Below are 18,720 nucleotides of genomic sequence, written 5' to 3'. Positions count from 1 at the left end.
CTTGCTATAACTTGTTGCATTTGGCACTTTAATCAAAATAGATCAGAGTGAGATAGAAATACAAACAGTGAAAACATTATTTTCTTTAGTTGTTTACATGGTGCATTTACTCAGCAGGGATCCTTGCTTCAGTAAGCTGTTCCATGTAGGTTTATCATTTAAACAGTGTGTAATTGTAAAGGACATCAGGTGTATTTGTTATTTATCATTTGTTTATACAGTCTATATTGATTTTTGCTATATGTCACCTCGCCGCTGCAACAAAAAAAATGTTAAAATTTTTCAGGCTTTGCTGCCAGATATTGTGCTCTGGAATGACCAGAATTTGAGGACAGAACTTTGTATGAATGAATTGCTGTTTTTTTTAAGCATGTGGGTTTAGATGTTTAACAACAAGAGTTATATTGGCTAGAGACAAACCACATATCGTATACTATGTACCGTGGTAAAAATATAACTGTACAGGTCAGCTGCTCAACAACGACCCCTTTCATTTCCTCCTCTGCCTTGCCTATGACTGACTGGAGGAAACCTCATTTTGTGGAGGGTCAGAAACAGCAGAGGACAGAGGCTCATATTAATAGCTTTTGATTGAGAAATAAATCAGGAAGGAGTCTAAGGTGATACATGAACAGTAATTCTGTTTTTGAATAAAAGATATTTCCATATATTGTGTTTTTTTTTTTTTTTTTCTTACTAAACCACCCCTTAATTATGTTGAGTGATTGACATGCTACTGGGAATGGTTTTTTGTCTTTAAACTAATGTAATCCTTGGCACAGTGCACCAAAGCTTGAAGTTCTGAGAGGGATAATGAAAATCCCTGCTTTGAAATACCAGTGCTTTGCTTATAAACACTTTTTATCTGCCGTTATGGAAATGCTTTGCCATTCCATTTCAAAGGAAATGTTCACAATCAGAAGTTCGCACTGAGATTAAATAAATTAAGAATGATTAAAGGCAGAAAACCCTTAGTTTATAATTGACTGCAAAAAGAGCTTGTCGTTTTTGAATTGTAGACTGTAGGTTTTGTTGGAACATGCCAGATACAGTGTTGGTTTTCTAGCACTTATCTGTCAGATTTAATGTCATGCTGCAATTTTAGATCCCAAACTAACTGAAATCCCAGATGTAGATCTAGTTCTTAAGGTAATTCAGTATGCAAGATACTTTCCTCTGGGAAAGATCATGACTTCAAAAGCTCCTGGGAAGCAAGCTTGGTTTGTGTCTTTTATGTTCAGTCGCTTCAGCATCTTGGGTGGGGACCCTATGCTGTTAAAGACACTATCCTTTTGGCAGGATGTAGAGCCAGCATCCTGACTGATTTGCAAACCTTGCAAAGGACTGATAACTTCTGCCCTGACTAAATCCTCTGCAAGAAGGTTTATTTCCTCAACCCATCAAGATGTTTTACACTCGTACACACTAAGGGAAAATGTAAAACTATTCTAAACCTTTACAACTGGATTAGTATTTAAGTGCAATTAGTAGCAGTTCTGTCAGTTTAATGAACTGCCATGTTTTATACAGTTATTTGGTACTGTGGGTGGAAAGTATACCATTGCTGTGGAGGCTTGTAATTAATTCAGTATAATGGGCAGGGATTCAGCTATGCTTGAAGCTGGAAAGTTGGAGGATTCCCATAATCAGCCATGCCAGCTTTCTGAATGAAGATTTTCATACAATTAATTCAGCGCATTCTGTAGCACATTGCTATGCTAATCCAGCTAATTTCATGTACTGTGGCACAAGGTGCATTTCATATGATATCAGAACCACTTTTACTATAAACCGAGGCATGATAACTAAGCTGGATGTATTTTATAGTACGATGCAATGACATAACTCCTTTTTTTCTGTTCTCTTTCAGGCTAAAGTAAAGAAGTAACCAAGTAAAGAACTAGCTGTGCTACTATGAGGTCTGAGGCGTTGCTGCTATATTTTACACTACTACAGATTGCTGGGGCTGGTTTCCCAGAAGACTCTGAGCCAATCAGTATTGCACATGGCAACTGTAAGTATACCACAAAGAACTGTAACTTACTTTTAATTTATAATGATTGTAAAATTAGTTCTCGAAATATACTTGTATGTCTAACTGCTGTGATGTACCTATAGTTTTATTTCAAATATATAACTTAAAAATGAATACATTTGACATTCATTTAATTTCTCTGAAAAATATGCCTTTGCAGACAGTTATGCTGTTGAACATATTTATTTAGATAAATTAAACATCTGCTTTAGTGCAAAGGTTGTTCTACTTTTACTAACAGGAATTACAAAATGAAATTTGTTCAGCTAGTATGAAATAAAATAGACATAGGTCCCTCTAAAACAGGTTGTTATTTCTAGTTTTGAAACATTACTAGCTTATCAATACCCTTTTTTGTATTCCAGTTAAAAAAAAATTATATATATATATATATATATATATATATGAATATGTTTTTTATTTTTCTAAAATCCTCGACTGTTTATAAGTTAGTACAGCCCACCCTATTGAAATACATGCTGGGAGCAGCTGTAGAAACACAATTTCATCATCATAATTTTATGATAAGTCAATTTTTTATTCAAACAATTGTTTTAAAATTATTAAACACATACAACAAAAACTAGATGTGCATTTCTTATGATGATGTAAGTATATGTATAGTTGAAGCTTTTATTAAAGGATTGAAGAGGGTGGCTTTTTCAAACAGAAAGGAGGACTATGGTGCTGAAAGGCAGTGAGCCCTTGTCTATTTCTTCCCTGCCCAGGACTGCAGGAGAGAAGAGTGCTGGCTATAGAGATTTCGGCAGGAGTCTGTCAGGTTAAAATGATTACATTGTCCCTTTCCCTCACAGATACGACACAATATCCAGCTTTTGTTGGTCACAAGCCGGGAAGAAACAACACGCAAAGGCATAAGCTGGACATCCAGCTGATCATGATAATGAACAGAACACTCTACATTGCTGCTAGGTCAGTATTGTTTTACTAGCTTCCTCCAAGGGCCTTGCAGGGATGGAATTTCTTTAGTGGTGTTGGACATATAAGCTGTTATCGCAATACCAATGGGGCTTAACCTTCTTCCATGACAAGGTTACAGGGGAAAGCAAGGGACTGTATGTTTGGATTTGGTTACATCAGTAATACCAATTGCCCATTGCATTTCCTGAGTGTCTGCATTGTCAGCATTTTAACTCTAGAGGTGCAGCGGGCTGATTATTATTATTATTTATAGTGTGTCTCATTTCCTCTAACCTATAAAATGCTACTGCCAGCATATTTCAATGGCTTTCAGATATGAGATTGCTTGGGGATTGAAGCATGAGAAACTGTCATATTGGTTTTATAGTGATTTTCTTTCCAAGAATCTATAAGGAAGTCCTTGCGACTTTGCAACGTCACAAGGATAAAGAGGTCAGAAGGTTGCAAGGTAACCATGTATAATAAGGGGAGGGGTTTAATTCATGTTCTGCCACGGACTCAATTTGTGACCTTTGCATGCTGCATTCCCTCCCAGCTACGAGAGTAGAAACGAGAGACCCAATTTAACACGTTCCTTCATGGTTTGGTTAGTCCAGTAAATAAGTCTGAATAAAAGTGTTTTTTTTTTTTTTTAATATTTAATATTAACCATTACTAACAATGGTTAACATTTTATCTTATAACATAGATTGTATTCACTTATTAATAAATAAATTCCAAGCACACAAAGAGGTCATTATTACGGCATGGTAATAATAATAATAGATTTATATTTTGGAGACTAAGCTGTTTGTCGCTATTGTTAAATTCTATAATCTAGTCTCAAACAAAAATCCCCCCCGTCCCATCCCATCCCTTTCAAAAGTTCGAATGAGGTGATCTTATTTAACACGAAAAGCTTATACCGTATATAAAGCAAAATATGAGCAGCACTGCTTAAACCAGCTGTTTTGTGTGGGCAGTGTGTTTGTTGTGCATTTCTGTGGGGTTTTCCATCAGTAACATTTGCCGTTTTACTGATCCTGCTTTGCCCCAGGTTGACCCTTACGATTGCCGTACTTTGCTATTATCTTACAAGGAGCTGCTATATGATATTAAACAATGTATTATTCATGTTTTAAATAAGTTTTCCTTGGATCCTGATGAGGATACATTATTTTTTAAACTGAATTATAGAAACAAATTAGATAACAGGTTTCACAAGAAACATTACTGAAAAGGGGTTTAAAATTAGCGTGTTTTTTTTTTCCACCACTGGTTTCTTTGTGATCCCAGATTACATTTATTTGAGAAATGATTCTGCGCAATTTTTGAATCTGTTAACGTATATTAACTTAATGCACTAGTGGTGCCTTGTTTTTTTTGTTCCTATGTCATCAATAAATGTAATTTTAATTCCCCAGGAAATACAAGACATAGCAGCACCAAAAATGCATCAATTAACAACTTTTGTTATTTTGGGATGCAACATTATCTCAAAGAAATTGTTTCATATTACCCAGCTAATAAACAAATAAAACATGCTTTTTTTTCATTAACATTACAAAAATAATTCACCAGGGAATTATCCAAAAGTTCATCGTACAGTATAGAACCAGTGCCTAACCTAATTAAAACACCTGCACAATCCAACCCACTCTTCGGTAACACCATTTCATTTGCAGGTTTCACAACAGTTTTTTTTTTTTTAGCCAGTAGCATTGCTTGAATGATCTTCCTGTGTTACATTACACCATGGCAACCATTTTGCAGAGTGAAGGTGAGAAACGGAGGTTTTAGGATTAAGGGAGTCTGTGTTAAAATAACTTCCTGAACAAAAGGGACGACCAGGGAGACAAAAAAGTTAATTATGTTCGCAACTTATAATCAAAAAATCAAAAAATATACTTAGTATTTTTCACAAGGATGTGTCTCTTATTTTGTATGTCAAATTCAGTTAAAGCTCTCTTATGGGGTTCATTGTGTTATACTTTGCTATAGGATGATGGCTTAAATATGTACAATAAAATATATACTGCTGGCTAACAGGATATCAGGATCTGCTTTATTCATAGTTTTTTTTTTTCCCCCCATTAAGTTTCCTTGCCATGCATTCGCCATTGATGAAAAGCAAAGAAAATAGTGAGGGTGGGGAGCTCTATTGGAAGTTAATAGTTGCCCAATGCATACTGATGAGGGTTCCTTTTTGCAAGTTCTCATAGTGATAGATTGTTTTGCAGAAAGCCCCAGGATGCACTGCATTGCCTAACAGTAGCATTTGAGAAATGAGGTTTTAGGAAAACTTTTTTTTTTGCTTATTCCTGTAAAGATGTCTCAGCTGAGAATGATTTCATTGAAATGTGTTTATTTTATTATTACAGTACATATTTGTACACATTCTGTAACGACACAGCATGAAGAATTAAATAAGGAAAGATTTATGTAAATAGAAATATCTGATGTAGACTTTCACATAATAATAATAATTAAAAAAACACAATGTTGGTCGGTGTTCAAATGTATAATATGCTTTGCGTTTAAAAATCTTCCTGTTACTTTAGGCATATATGTTTCTTAATTCCAAAACAGAATGTTGGTACCAAGCAAAATTTTCTAGAATGAAAGGAAGAAAATGACCAGGTACAAGCCTGTGACATATAAACATGGAACAGGAGTATCAAAATTAAATTTAATCTTTATTAATAGTAAACCTGTTTTGTGAAGGTAGATATTACTTTTATATTTGGTTTAAGTAATATAACATACATTATCATACTCATAATGGATGATTCAGCCCATTCAGACTGTTACAAGAGCTTAATGCTTTCCTAAGTGCCATTTCAAATGGCCTTTGTTAGTGGGTTTCTCTTTTATAATCTGAATTTTATCACCTTTGATATAGTTTTTTTTTTTTTTTTTTATCATGGGGATAATGAAACAGGCATGATGGTTCATACAAACATGACTGAACAGCCCGCAACCTATAACAATGGTGCTAATAGTCCTTTTGTTACACAGCTTGTAAGGAAAAGGGGCAGGAACATTGCACAGCAGGGAACAAATGTTGGCTTGCATAGGCATGACTAAAGGTTCAGGCACTGTTTACCTTACCTTGTTTATATAGAGTCGGCTTTTCTGAGATGTTTCTAGTTACGACGACACATTTAGACTCTTGGCTGTTTAGCAGTAAATAAGCCATTTGTATAGAGACAGACTAAATGTACACCTCTCTTAAGTGGAGCCAGAGGCAGAAATGAGAAATGCTGCAATAGCCATTTCACATTGTTCAGTATGTGGGAGTAGTTTTATATGGTTTTTTTTTTCAGGGTAAAGGAGTAAAATCCATGTCATAAATTCCCACCAATAAGCAAATTAAAATCTAAAATGTCCCTTTTTGTTATAAAAATTACCATTTGACAACTGCTTTGATTCAGTCGTGTAGTTTGTGTGTTTGAGTACAGAAGTGGTACCCTTGTCGCTGCAGCGTGCTCAACAATAATAAAACCTTTGATGTTCAAGGAGAAAACCCTCCTGTGTTGGGGAGGAGCAATGAATGAAAATGACTGTTTCCCCAAACTCTTTAATAATTTGGGATAATGAGCATCGAACTATGATTGTAAAGCATAATAAGACTGAGGCTCACTAAACTGAAATAACCTGCCATTCAAACAAAAATACATTTGTAGGTAATTCTAAACCAGTTAAACAATGTTGAGCCTGGTTCCAACCATGTTTTTCTTTTTTTTAGCTAATATATTCATCACCTATATCTACCATATCTAGTGGTATGGCCTGTGAGAATGGTTAATAAACATCTGATTTGTTGTTGCTGTTTGCCTTTTTGGCTCAAAGATTGGCATGTATAGAGAACTAGAATTCTCAGCAAAACAGGAAGTGTGCAGTGTATGCACACTTAATATAAACTTTCCTGAGGGAAAACCATCTGAGTGTAACTGACCTGAACTCTTTGCAGAAAAAAAACACAACAGTAAAGTGTATTTTCTTACACACCATCTGTTTACAATGCCTTCAGGGAAACAGTAACGCATTTGTTTGAAACAGCAGTAAACCACTTACCTACATCTGATTTCTGAGAACTGATGGTTCCATAAAACAGCCACACGCAAAGTACAGCTCGTCCAATGTTTTAATAAACCCTGCTGCTGTTTTAAATATATATATATATATATATATATATATATATATATATAATATATATATATATATATATATATATATATATATATATATCATGTACCTGTAGTAAAATGTAGATTTCCACAATTCAGTTTATTTTATATTTAATGTTTTTTTTCTTTTTTTCCTTTGTTCCAGGGATCATATTTATACTGTTGATATGGATACATCACAGTCAGAAGAATTTTTTTTTAACAAAGTGAGTGAAATCCTATTTTTGAATAGCCTTTGCAGTTTTAGTTCTCTCTACCTCTGTGTGTTCTAATTCCCTGAATATTCGGAAGCCTGTGAAGGATCACATTGTGACCCTATTAACATGATCATATGAGGAGTCAAGTGACGTTTACAGTAAGTGCTGACTGACTTAGCAAAGAGGAGAAAAACGCTTGTCCTTGTTGTCATGGCTTTTACAAATGGAAGCATTAAACAGCCTTTTGGTCTACTGCATTCCCCCTTTTTTATATTGCTTTTTGCTATCAGATGAATTGAAAGGGATTTTGCTTTTTTGCCCTCGGGAAAGCAGTTGCTTTGAACATCAAATACAATAACATATTTATCTCAATTGATTCGCCTTTTTCACTCTTTGTAGAAATTGACATGGAAGTCTAGACAAGCTGACGTTGACACTTGCAGAATGAAGGGAAAACACAAGGTATGCTGGTATATGTTGGAAATTGAATATTCTGTTGTACTGTAGGTTCATTTTCAGTTTCCATATACTGTACATGGTATATGGAAACATGCACAGACACACTTGCCCACACACTTGCCCACACATCCACATGCTCTGTTGGCAGCAGTTGAAGTGATGGCCAGTCACACACATTCTTAAAGTATTTGGGAAGATCAGCTGCCATGCCCAGATTATTGCTCATCTTTTTAAATATAGTATCTGTAGGTGTCCTAGTTATTTGGCACTATGGCATACAGATGAGGATACTTGATATAAACCAATATAGTGTGTCCTGGAGTGACACCAGCATTGTTTTTGTTTTACTGACCAATAATGTTTTATACTGAACTTAACTAACCACTACAGAAACCTTCTCTTTGCCAGATAAACTTGCTTCATGTCAATTTCTTGACTTTTCCTGAAGTCATTACCGGTGTGCATGACAGGACAATGCATAGAGGTGTATACTTTCACCTGAATTAATTACCCTTTATTTGCATTGGCAGATACTTCTTTTCCTTTTAGGCCATTATGCCATAGAGCTTTTTAGTTGATGTGACAGGGTAGCATCATGGCCTAAGACATTACCAACAGGAATTAGAGACTTAGAGACAGAAGCTGCAGTGAAGCTCTGTTGTGAATGTTCAACAAAACAAAAATAAACTATAAACACGACACGAGGGCCAAAATAAAAGCCGCACACCAAACTAGACCATACAAGCTGGGCATTCACCTTCACTATAAAATTTACACACCGAAAACCACAGGCACACTCACCTGACTCCCTCCCCCACACAAAAGATTGCTCCTTTCTTATATACAGGTGTCAATTCTCCAGTATGCACTCAATTACCTAACTGGGAAATGGCCACACCTGTGATTGTTGGCAGGGACTTATCCCTGCCAACCTTACATTCCCACACACACTACACAAGCAGGGCTTTTGATCTGCCATAGCTGCTTAGTGTTTCAGTGGAGGTTCTCCATCTGGAATATTGGGTTTCTTGTGGTACTGTACATACTTGACCATAGGATAAACAAATCTGTAATGTTTTTTTTTTTTTTTCTGTTAGCAATAAATTCTCAGTAATTTGGTAGTAGAACTGCCATAGAACTGTCACCGGTGGCTTTATTTTATTAATTTAATTGTATTCATGTATTCATTTTAATGCCATGCTAGTTACATGCATCAAGTCCACTTTACAAATTAAAAACAGATCTACAGTACCAATTAAACAATTGTATTTATTACCGTACTTAAAATATTTCCCAAAAATGCTCATTGTTATTTTGTGTCTTTTAGGATGAATGTCATAATTTTATCAAGGTGTTGCTGCAAAAAAACAATGACACCTTGTTTGTGTGCGGGACAAATGCCTTTAACCCGTCTTGCAAAACCTACAAGGTATGTTTTTTTGTTTGTTTGGTTTGTTTTTCTTGGTGATCAGAGCTATAATTCATTTTGATGTTGTATAGGAGAGAGTACAACAAGCTGCATAAAATGTGGTGTTTAAAAAAACCAAAATATGTGTTGTCGTCCCATTTTTCCTTAAATGTGTTAATTTCATTTATTCAACTTAAAAAATAAAGTTCAAGAAATTTATTGTATGGCTTTGCTACCAGAGCCTAGTTGTTCTATAAACGAGTGAGTAATGGAAAAAAAACACCATTGTGCAGGACTGTGGTTACATTTGTGCTGAGTCTAATTATCTTCATGTAACCTAAGAACCCTTTTCAAGTAATCTTGAAACAACTTAAAATTCACCATATGCAAACATATTTATACTTCTAGTTTTACTCACTGCCTATTGCCTATCCGAAAAGAATTGCCAGGAATAGTATTCCTTCTTTAAAAGTTGGTAGCAAAAGCTAAATTATGATCATTTGTTTTTTTTTTGCATGTGATAGTTTAGAGGTTTATCTCTGCAGAACAGATTCCTAGAGCCACCTCCTGAATTGCTGCAGGCAACCCGCCCTGGGAACGCATTTTAGCAGGGATTCCCTCTTTAAATTCTTGTTAGCCAATTTTTGGATTAAAGGATATCGGAAGCACAGTTTGTTAAAAAAAAACAAAAAAATGTGATAAGCTGTTTGGTTCTCTAGGGAACTGACAAATCCTACTTTTGTGAGAAACAAAAAATTAAAGAGATGATCAATATAGCCAAGATTCCTGCTGGTGATGAGATGGACACTGCCAGCACTATAATCTTATATCAGATCTGCAGGGCTGCAGAGACACGGCATGACTCAGTGGCACAGGAAATGAGTAACAAGTGAAGTAATGTGCAAATAAAAGACAGTTTGATGATTGAGAAAAAGGTTGTAAAGATACGCATTTGGTGATGTTATCTAATCAGTAACTCCAACTGCTATGCGCCGTAGCAATCTCAAGGTCTTTTTTGTTAAGCAATTGCACTCCCTTTTATTTAAAATGATAGAATTAGCTTGACAAAAAAAATATCTTCAAATGTAGCCTAATTGAAAGGAGGACCCATCTGCAATTATCGACAGTTTCAGCAGCAGCCTTCTCAGCAGGAGAGAACCCTTTTAATGTGATTGGTTTACCAGCTGCTTAGCTCTAGTGCCTGGAAGAAAAAGCAGCAGCACGTGTGCCCCTCCACCTTGGCTGCAGTTTTGTTTTCCACCCCTCCCTGTGCGATAGGCATGAATGGAGCTTCTGTTTCAGGGGTGGGCTCATTTCACATTACTCAGAGCCACTTGATGATTCTATCAGCAACATCCCTTCTATCATCGCTGGCCCAGTCTGCAGCCACCTCCGGTTTCAACCCAAACATTTAGCTTTTTCCAACACTTCCTGACACAGTTAATGTTAATAACAAGTACCTCTGACTGTTCCGCCTCTTGGGATCTGGCTGTTATATACCTCTATTTCTTTTGTTTTCTCCCTTATGTTTTGATTCAATGCCAGATTAATAACTTCTGCAGCTGCTTTGCTTCGGTGATATACTGCCTGTATTCATTACATCACATGTTGCCACCCTTACTGGGGAATTATGCTGAGGTTTGCAGAAGGTCACAAGAATACCTGCAATCACATTGGATGTTGGTTATTTTCCACCATTACTTATGACTGGGAATGCCTTTGACAGACCAAAACAGGGGACATTGATACTTTGGCTTCACTGGTTCAGCGCGAACGTGCAGATGAGAGATGAGATGAGAGTGGAATGTTGTGGTTTGTCATGAATAAACGGATCAGGAGATTCTGATTTATAACTGTACATTTATGTGGCTGCAGTACAAGAAGCCCAGGCTAGATTGAATTTATGAAAAGCCAGTTTCTCCCCTATATTTCACTGTAACATTTTATTTTTATTATTTTTTTTTTTTTCATTTTTAGTCTAATTATTAACCACAATTTAATGGATTTATGAATATGCTTTAAGCTATGATATTAATTTATTTGATATTACTGCGGTGTAGAGTGTTTTAAATGTGTGTGTTTTTTTTGTTTGTTTGTTTTTTGTTTTTGTACTAGAATAGGGTACCTCCTCAGGAACTGATTCAAATTAATACTTACTAGAGTTTCACATTGACAGAATTTTAAGGAATTGTTAAAAGTAAATAAAGATGTTAAAGCTTCCAGATCAAGAAGGATTTTTTTAGTTCCTTATTAAATTCTCCCCTCCTTTTAGATGCTTTTGTTCAGAAGTGGTTTTATTGACACTACAGCTAACTTGTATTTCTTGTACTAGTAGTTTTGAATCAGAGATAATTTGGCTACATTTCACTTGTCTAATTTCACAAATGCCTTAGTTTAAGGTAAGAGGGGAATTCTAAGTTGTTCTAAGGTGCTGAGTCTGTGAAACCACAGACCTCAGAGTTCCTTGTGGTGACTTAAGAACGAGGCAGAAAGGTTCTAGTGAGGCAAACTCTAACCCCAGGCTGTAACTCCTGAGAAACAAATATAACAAATTCAAGTACATTAGCAGTACAAGGGGGGAAGCCCAAAGCTACAAAAAAAAAAAAAAAAAAAATGGTTGTTGAAGTCTTTTTGGTATGCTTTAGAGAAAGAAGACAGAATGTGGTCTGTATTATATTTTCCTTTTTTGGGGGGGACAGACGGACAGACTGATGACACAACTGTGTAGTTTCAGTTTCAGTAAAATGGGTGCAAGAGTTGAAAAGTGTTTAAAAAAATGGTCCTGAACGTGGTAAAAAAAAAAAAAAAATAGTCCCTGGCTGGCTGGTGAAAATATTTGTTACCTTGTCATCTATATTTTGGGATGTTGTATTCAATGAAGGACGAAACATTTCAAACTTGTATACATATTTGACTTTCAGATGGATTCCTTGGATATCCATGGCGAGGAGATCAGCGGAATGGCCAGGTGCCCCTATGATGCAAAGCATGCAAATGTGGCCCTGTTTGCTAGTGAGTTGTTCACACCCTGCAAAAACCTTCCACTTATCTTTACAGATATTTCATAGATTCGAGATACAGAACCGTTGGAAGTATCCAAGATTGTTCATCTGCAGCTCAGCTTCACTAATTCAGAAGCACAATCTTGCTGCATCGTTAAAATAATCATTTTATATCCACTATCCTAATCTGCTTGTTCTGCTCATTCAGTGGGTGAATGTGCCTGTTAACATTTCTGACTTGATCATATGTCCACTTGCTTGTGCATTCCAGAACAGCTCCTGTTGACCTTTAATAGCCAGTATGAATAGCCAGTTATTCAGCATTGGTAATGTTTTTCCAATTACTCTTTGCAGTAGTTTTATCTGTACTATACATATTTTAAATTCTCCATAGTCGAAGATGAATTATCGACATGCTCAAGGCGCAAGAAAATAAGCCATAAGTAAATAAAGGGGCCTTTCTCAATTAATCATGAGGGATAAGGAGCGAGGATTATTTCTCTTGCTCTCATTCTTCTCTTTTCCTGACAGGACAATACTGTATGTAGCGCTGTACTGTATAAACTCATTTCTACCACTAAGAGATAGTGAGATACCCATCATTTGGTAATATGCTTGCTTGAATAAATGGGATACTTATCCAAGACTATTATGTGCTGAGCGAACCCTTTAAAATCAAAGCAGACACACTGCTGTACATTTGGTTTCAAGGAATTCCAACAGTTTACATGGGATTCATCAAATGAACATCAGCAAAATGGGGAATCTTTAGGGTTCTTCCTTCAAATGTCAATCATCAGCTTTGTCTGAACTTCCTGTCCAATTTTTGAGCTTTTTGGAATATATGATTTAGCCCCAGTGGTATGCATTGCTGCTTTCTCAATTAGTATCCTTTTTTTTGTTTTTACCAAAACAGGATTAGGATGACCCCATTTATTTCTGACAGAGCTATAAATCTTTTTACTGCCCCACCAATTATGCATTTAAAATTTAGTCCAGTCTTCCAAAATGCACTGAAATTATTCCAGCCATCTAGCTTTTGACTGTAGTGGGAAAGTCATTGTTGTTATCTTTCTTCCTTCTCCAGATGATAAGCTTTACTCTGCCACGGTAACAGATTTCCTAGCAATCGATGCTGTCATTTATCGGAGTCTTGGAGACAGTCCAACTTTGCGAACAGTCAAACACGACTCAAAATGGTTGAAAGGTGAGTAAACAGAAGTGTGCATCTGAAAAGCTTGGATCATGGATGGAAATACAGTTAGCTGTCTTGTGGGTCAAATCACAGAATAGGCAGTGGGACCTGGCAGTTTTGGTTGAGGACTATGGTGACAGATGCCATGAAGTGGTGTTTATTGAACTAAGAGCCAGGAGGTTTCCAAGCCCATTCCAACCACTGATTTAGAATTGCTAAATAACATGTGGTGACCTTTTTGTAGTTGTATCCTGAACTATGACTTTAATAGCTTTTGGCTTCTCCGGTACCTTGGACTGGAAATTGGTCACATTTTTGACATTACAGAGCATGTAGAGTTAATTCAGTATATATACTAATGCAAACAAGATGTATATATTGTCTGTTCCCTGACTTTTCAAAGCCACAGTTTTGGTTTTCTGATTTGTTCAGAAATACTGTAGCGTGGGCTTCAAAGTAAGGCATATAATCAATTCCCATTAATGCGGTTAGAAGCCCTCTAATTAAAATATAATATGGTGCCAATCGCGGAAGAGTTTAGTCAATAATGTAAAAGGTTACGCACAGTAACAATAGTCTCTGTGGCTGTTGAAATTGATTTAGTTTTGCCTGTAGCTCTGTTATGATTATTTGCTATAGTCTTTCCCTGTATGTTTATTTTGTTTTTGTTATCCTTTGTTACAGAGCCGTACTTTGTGCAGGCAGTGAATTATGGCGACTACATCTATTTCTTCTTTCGGGAAATCGCTGTGGAGTACAACAGCATGGGGAAGGTAAGGCTGAACTGGTGTAAAGAGGAACAAACTCTGCTCTCCATTGGAAAAGAGTATGAGCTTAAAGCAGTTCCTGAAAACAACAGGCTGGCTTTCTCGATAAGACCCGAAGCTGAATAAAATGTTGGCTGGCCCACGAATACAAGCTAGCTGTATTGCTTGGTTAGTAAATGCAGCATACATTTCAAGTGTTGATTACATACCATTTTAAGTGGTTCAGTTTTGTATGGCATTATAACTTCAATTTTATAACAGAAAGCCAGAATTTGTTTTCAATATTAAGCTTTTTTTCTTGCATTGTGATCCTTATTAAAATGTATTTGAATATTATTTTTGAAATTATTTCTTAGTATTGCAGCTTATGACAGTAGCTTCTTCATAAAGTGTCCTATGAAGACAACGCTGTGTACGTTTTATGTCTGGAACCTGGGGATATGATAGCTTTATGTTGTAATTCTGAAGGTCACAATATGGAGGTTAGAAAGCCAAAGCTAAGGAACCTTTGTGAAAATGAGTTTTTCAATGCTTGGTGTCATACTGGCTTCTAAAGGATTTATGGTCTTATTATAAATGTCAAAATTGAAAGGTCTCTGAATACTCTGCTTTAGAACACCACTTAAAAAGATAAGAAATAAACTCCTAGCTAAGTAGTTCTTTAAAATTCACACACGTTATTTTGATCTTTTGTTGAACAGTGAAATACAGTATGCTTTGGGCAACATGTGGAGAGAACTGTAGGAATGATTATAATTATTAAATATTATTACAGGATGCTGCTATGCCAGTGTACACTGAATATAGTATATAAATACAGTAGGCAGACGATCAGCTGAAGTGTTCAGGTTTGACACAGGGTATTTGTGTTCAGGTGGTGTTCCCCAGGGTTGCCCGGGTGTGTAAGAATGATCGGGGAGGCTCTCAAAGGGTGCTGGAGAAACAGTGGACCTCGTTCCTCAAAGCCCGCCTCAACTGCTCTGTCCCTGGGGATTCACACTTCTACTTCAACATCCTCCAGGCAGTGACCGACGTCATCCGGATAAACGGACGCGATGTTGTCATGGCTACCTTCTCAACACCTTATAACAGGTGACTATGAGCTCTACAGCTGCCAGATTTGTTTCTCACATAATATCTTTTTTTTTTTTATATATAGATTTTTTTTTTTTTTCCTCATGAAATAGTTTTGTTGTTGTATGTGTCACTGAAGCATGTCCTGTTGTGTTAGTAGATCCCATTTATTTGAGGTAATATGACCAGTACCCTTTTTGACAGTGAATTATTAAAAAACAATGATAATGCCTTTCAAGACATTTTTTTATTCTCATCTGGTAATGTGCATTTAAAGCTTTATATAAAATGTGATAAGTCCTGAATGGGTTAAGAGCAATAATGATGCAAAATGGATAGATATTATCTTGGGAGATATATTATCTCTGTATGCTTGTATTTGTGTGCTGTGGGTATGAGTAAAAATGTATGATAACAATATTCTTTATTTAAGGAATAAAGGAACATAATACATAATCTAGAAGCCACGATCCTCTGTTTCATACATGTATTTATTTATTTATTTATTATTATTTCAAAGTTTAATTAAGAAATAAAACCATAAACATAACATGGGCCTAACGGCCTATTTAGACCTAGGACATTTAGATCAGTGTTTGATTTGGTCATATATTTGAATTAATGAAGATAAATAAGTAAGAAGCATGGTAACACATTGCTTTATGTTTCACTGAGATAAAACCTATACTCAACAATCATTAAACTGACAGACAGCCTACATGTAATGCCTTTGTTTCTTGACATAACTAATTCTCCCATATTTGTGTTATTTACCGCTAACATTATGAGCATAATAGAATTTGTTCTCTGTTGCTGTTTCAGTCTGCAGGTGCCAGTTACTGTCATGAATCAAAGGTGTATTTTGGTTCTAAATAAGTAACCTTTAAAAGCAAGGTCTCAACTGAAAGTTTGTTTCCTAGTTGAGTAAGTAACATGTGCTTGGAAATGTCAATTTGCAGCATCCCTGGCTCAGCAGTCTGTGCTTATGACATGGAAGATGTTGCTAACGCCTTTACTGGTAGATTCAAAGAGCAGAAGTCCCCAGACTCCACGTGGACGCCAGTCCCTGAAGAGAAAGTACCCAAACCAAGGTAAACATGACATTTGTTAGAATTTGCACACATAAAAAACTGAAGAAGCAAAAATAACAATCAAGGAAATACAGCTAAAAAATTGGGCTTAAAATCATAACAAAAACTATTTTTTCAATAAGCTTACTGTCTCGCTAATTGCACTTTCTTTTTTCTGGCTTCTGTTGGATAAGGAGCATGTATTTAACAAAATGTCTTTTAAACAGTGTAATTTTAACAGAAACGCACTCCATGTGATCTAGTTTATGGAACAGATTGTTTTTTTAATACAATGTGTGATTATGGTTTAGGCCATGAAAAGGATAGACAGTGTATATTATAAAAACAGATGTTGTCACGCTTACACTAACTGATGTACCAAAATAAATATCTTCCATAAACTCAAACTCAAGCGATTTCCAAGTTTCCCAGAAAGTTACTACTTCCAGTTGAAAAAACTGTTATTAGCATTTAATTTCCCGACAACAGTAATGGATCCTTTGTCTTGAATATTGTATTGCAAGCGTCTGAGTTATGCATTTAAAACATCAAAGTGTCTCCATTGTGTACTTTTTTCCCAACTGGTGGAGGGCCAAGTATTGTTCCCATCTGATCTGTATTCAGTTCAGTGAAATCTAGCTAATGACAAAGAAATGCACCCAGAGGATGACCAGTAAATGGTTTCATCGGATGCATTTAGCAATGTTTAGCTTTTTCAGTCGGCCTATTGGTATGCATGTTCATAAGCTCCCATGTTTACTAAGCAGTTCATTTAGAGTACTGTCTGTTTTCACTGCTTTTTCTTCCTCACAATCGCCCTCTTTGTCCTTCCTCGATAGGCCTGGTTGTTGTGCCGGATCAGCATTGCTAGAAAAGTACAAATCTTCCAATGAATTCCCAGATGACACCTTGAACTTCATTAAAATGCACCCCTTAATGGATGAGTCGGTATCTTCCATTGCAAACAGACCATGGTTCCTAAAGACAATGGTCAGGTGAGTACTCAAGCCTGTATTGTGGATTAGGATTACAAAAGTGCCTCGTTGTAGTGTGAGCTATGGTAGCTGTAGCCTACCAGTGCTCACTTACAAATTAGCCAGCTTTTAGCCTAATTGTATCATTTGATTGCTGTGCATCTCAAGATGGCAGCTGATTGCTTGGATATTTTAAACGAGCTTTTCAGATATTAATAGGATTTGGATGGACTGTAAAGTGTCCTCAGCCCTGTATAATTAATTTGGAGTCTACCTTTTGTGCTTTCATGGAGATTTCCTGCTTGGCGATTCAGGATATTTTTTGTTAATGTAATAAATTCATTACTTATGGTTTTCTGCCTTCTTATCCTGGCTTAGTCTATTTTGTAGTTTTGTTTCAATAAAATTTTGAACGTTTCTTTAGGCTCCTGGCAACAGGAGAACATTTTAGACATTTACAACTAAGATAAAAGCTACTGCACAAGGTGTAGTTGAAGTAATATGTAAAATGATATACAATTAATTGGCAAATGAGCTTGTAATTAATCGTGGGGTTTTTTTTGTTTGTTTGTTTGTTTTTTTTACTGTATGTAGATATCGGCTAACCCAGATTGCTGTAGATAATGCTGCTGGACCTTATCAGAATCACACTGTTGTTTTCCTTGGATCCGAGAAAGGCATTATTTTAAAATTCCTGGCCAAAATGAGCAGCGGTTTCCTAAATGACAGTGTATTCCTGGAGGAGCTGAATGTCTACAACCCAGAGAAGTGTGTATCTCATTAGGTCCCAGACAAAAGCCTTCCAAGCAGATTACTTCTCTATCATTTAAATTGTTTTAAGCTTCATTGCAATATAGTGGTTAGCAAATTAGAGAGTTTTCTTGGAACCATTTTACCAAGTTCCTTTTTTCCACAAATACCATGCCTGTGGATAATGGATAATCACTGTTAAAGGTTTCCTTTGCATTTAACTTTTCTCAACCAAATAAAAACATATGGAATCAAATACATTCTAAATGTATGTGAGATTTTCTAATGGTAGCGCATATTAATGGGTACTGATCCTTTTCTGTTACAAACAGTAACCTTGGCTTTCATCCAAATGACTTTGTGGTTAGCATAGGTGACTTTAGATTAGGGGGTTGCTTGGTTTGATTGCTGACAGTATTACACAGACTACAAAAGCCTTAAATGAGAACTATGATGCAGGCTGTCTGCCTTACAGTATGTTGAAGGTGAACAAATCCTACTTGGCTCAAGAAACAGGAGTTAGCCTTGCAATCATGGATGCTGAGTGTAACTTTATTACTTTAGGGCCCCCTGCTGCCAAGCATAAACGGAGAGAAACTAGGAATGCTGTGCAGCTGAAGAGTAGGCATTTCTGACCTTCATTCTTCATTATGAACCTAGGTCATTTTCAAAGGAGTC

General features: G+C 36.1%; 1 protein-coding gene across 4 annotated transcripts in view; it reads left to right on the top strand.

Annotated features, from left to right (window-relative positions):
• Nucleotides 1–18,720, top strand: part of LOC121315274 (semaphorin-6A-like) — a 52,776-nt gene that overhangs the window by 17,459 nt on the left and 16,597 nt on the right. For all 4 annotated transcript variants that reach the window (XM_041249335.1, XM_041249322.1, XM_041249329.1 and 1 more), the window contains exons 2-13: nucleotides 1,871–2,014; nucleotides 2,851–2,968; nucleotides 7,292–7,352; nucleotides 7,743–7,805; nucleotides 9,130–9,231; nucleotides 12,132–12,222; nucleotides 13,300–13,419; nucleotides 14,092–14,180; nucleotides 15,049–15,266; nucleotides 16,208–16,339; nucleotides 17,158–17,313; nucleotides 17,887–18,060. In XM_041249335.1, coding sequence (XP_041105269.1) covers nucleotides 1,915–2,014; nucleotides 2,851–2,968; nucleotides 7,292–7,352; nucleotides 7,743–7,805; nucleotides 9,130–9,231; nucleotides 12,132–12,222; nucleotides 13,300–13,419; nucleotides 14,092–14,180; nucleotides 15,049–15,266; nucleotides 16,208–16,339; nucleotides 17,158–17,313; nucleotides 17,887–18,060 — 1,424 coding nt within the window. In that variant the 5' untranslated portion in view covers nucleotides 1,871–1,914. The remainder of the gene's footprint in view (nucleotides 1–1,870; nucleotides 2,015–2,850; nucleotides 2,969–7,291; nucleotides 7,353–7,742; nucleotides 7,806–9,129; nucleotides 9,232–12,131; nucleotides 12,223–13,299; nucleotides 13,420–14,091; nucleotides 14,181–15,048; nucleotides 15,267–16,207; nucleotides 16,340–17,157; nucleotides 17,314–17,886; nucleotides 18,061–18,720) is intronic.

This window comes from Polyodon spathula, chromosome 1 (assembly GCF_017654505.1).
Source record: "Polyodon spathula isolate WHYD16114869_AA chromosome 1, ASM1765450v1, whole genome shotgun sequence".
NCBI classification, from domain to species: domain Eukaryota; kingdom Metazoa; phylum Chordata; class Actinopteri; order Acipenseriformes; family Polyodontidae; genus Polyodon; species Polyodon spathula.
Note: the sequence above shows the minus strand (reverse complement) of the source record. Positions and strands in the feature narration are given on the sequence as shown.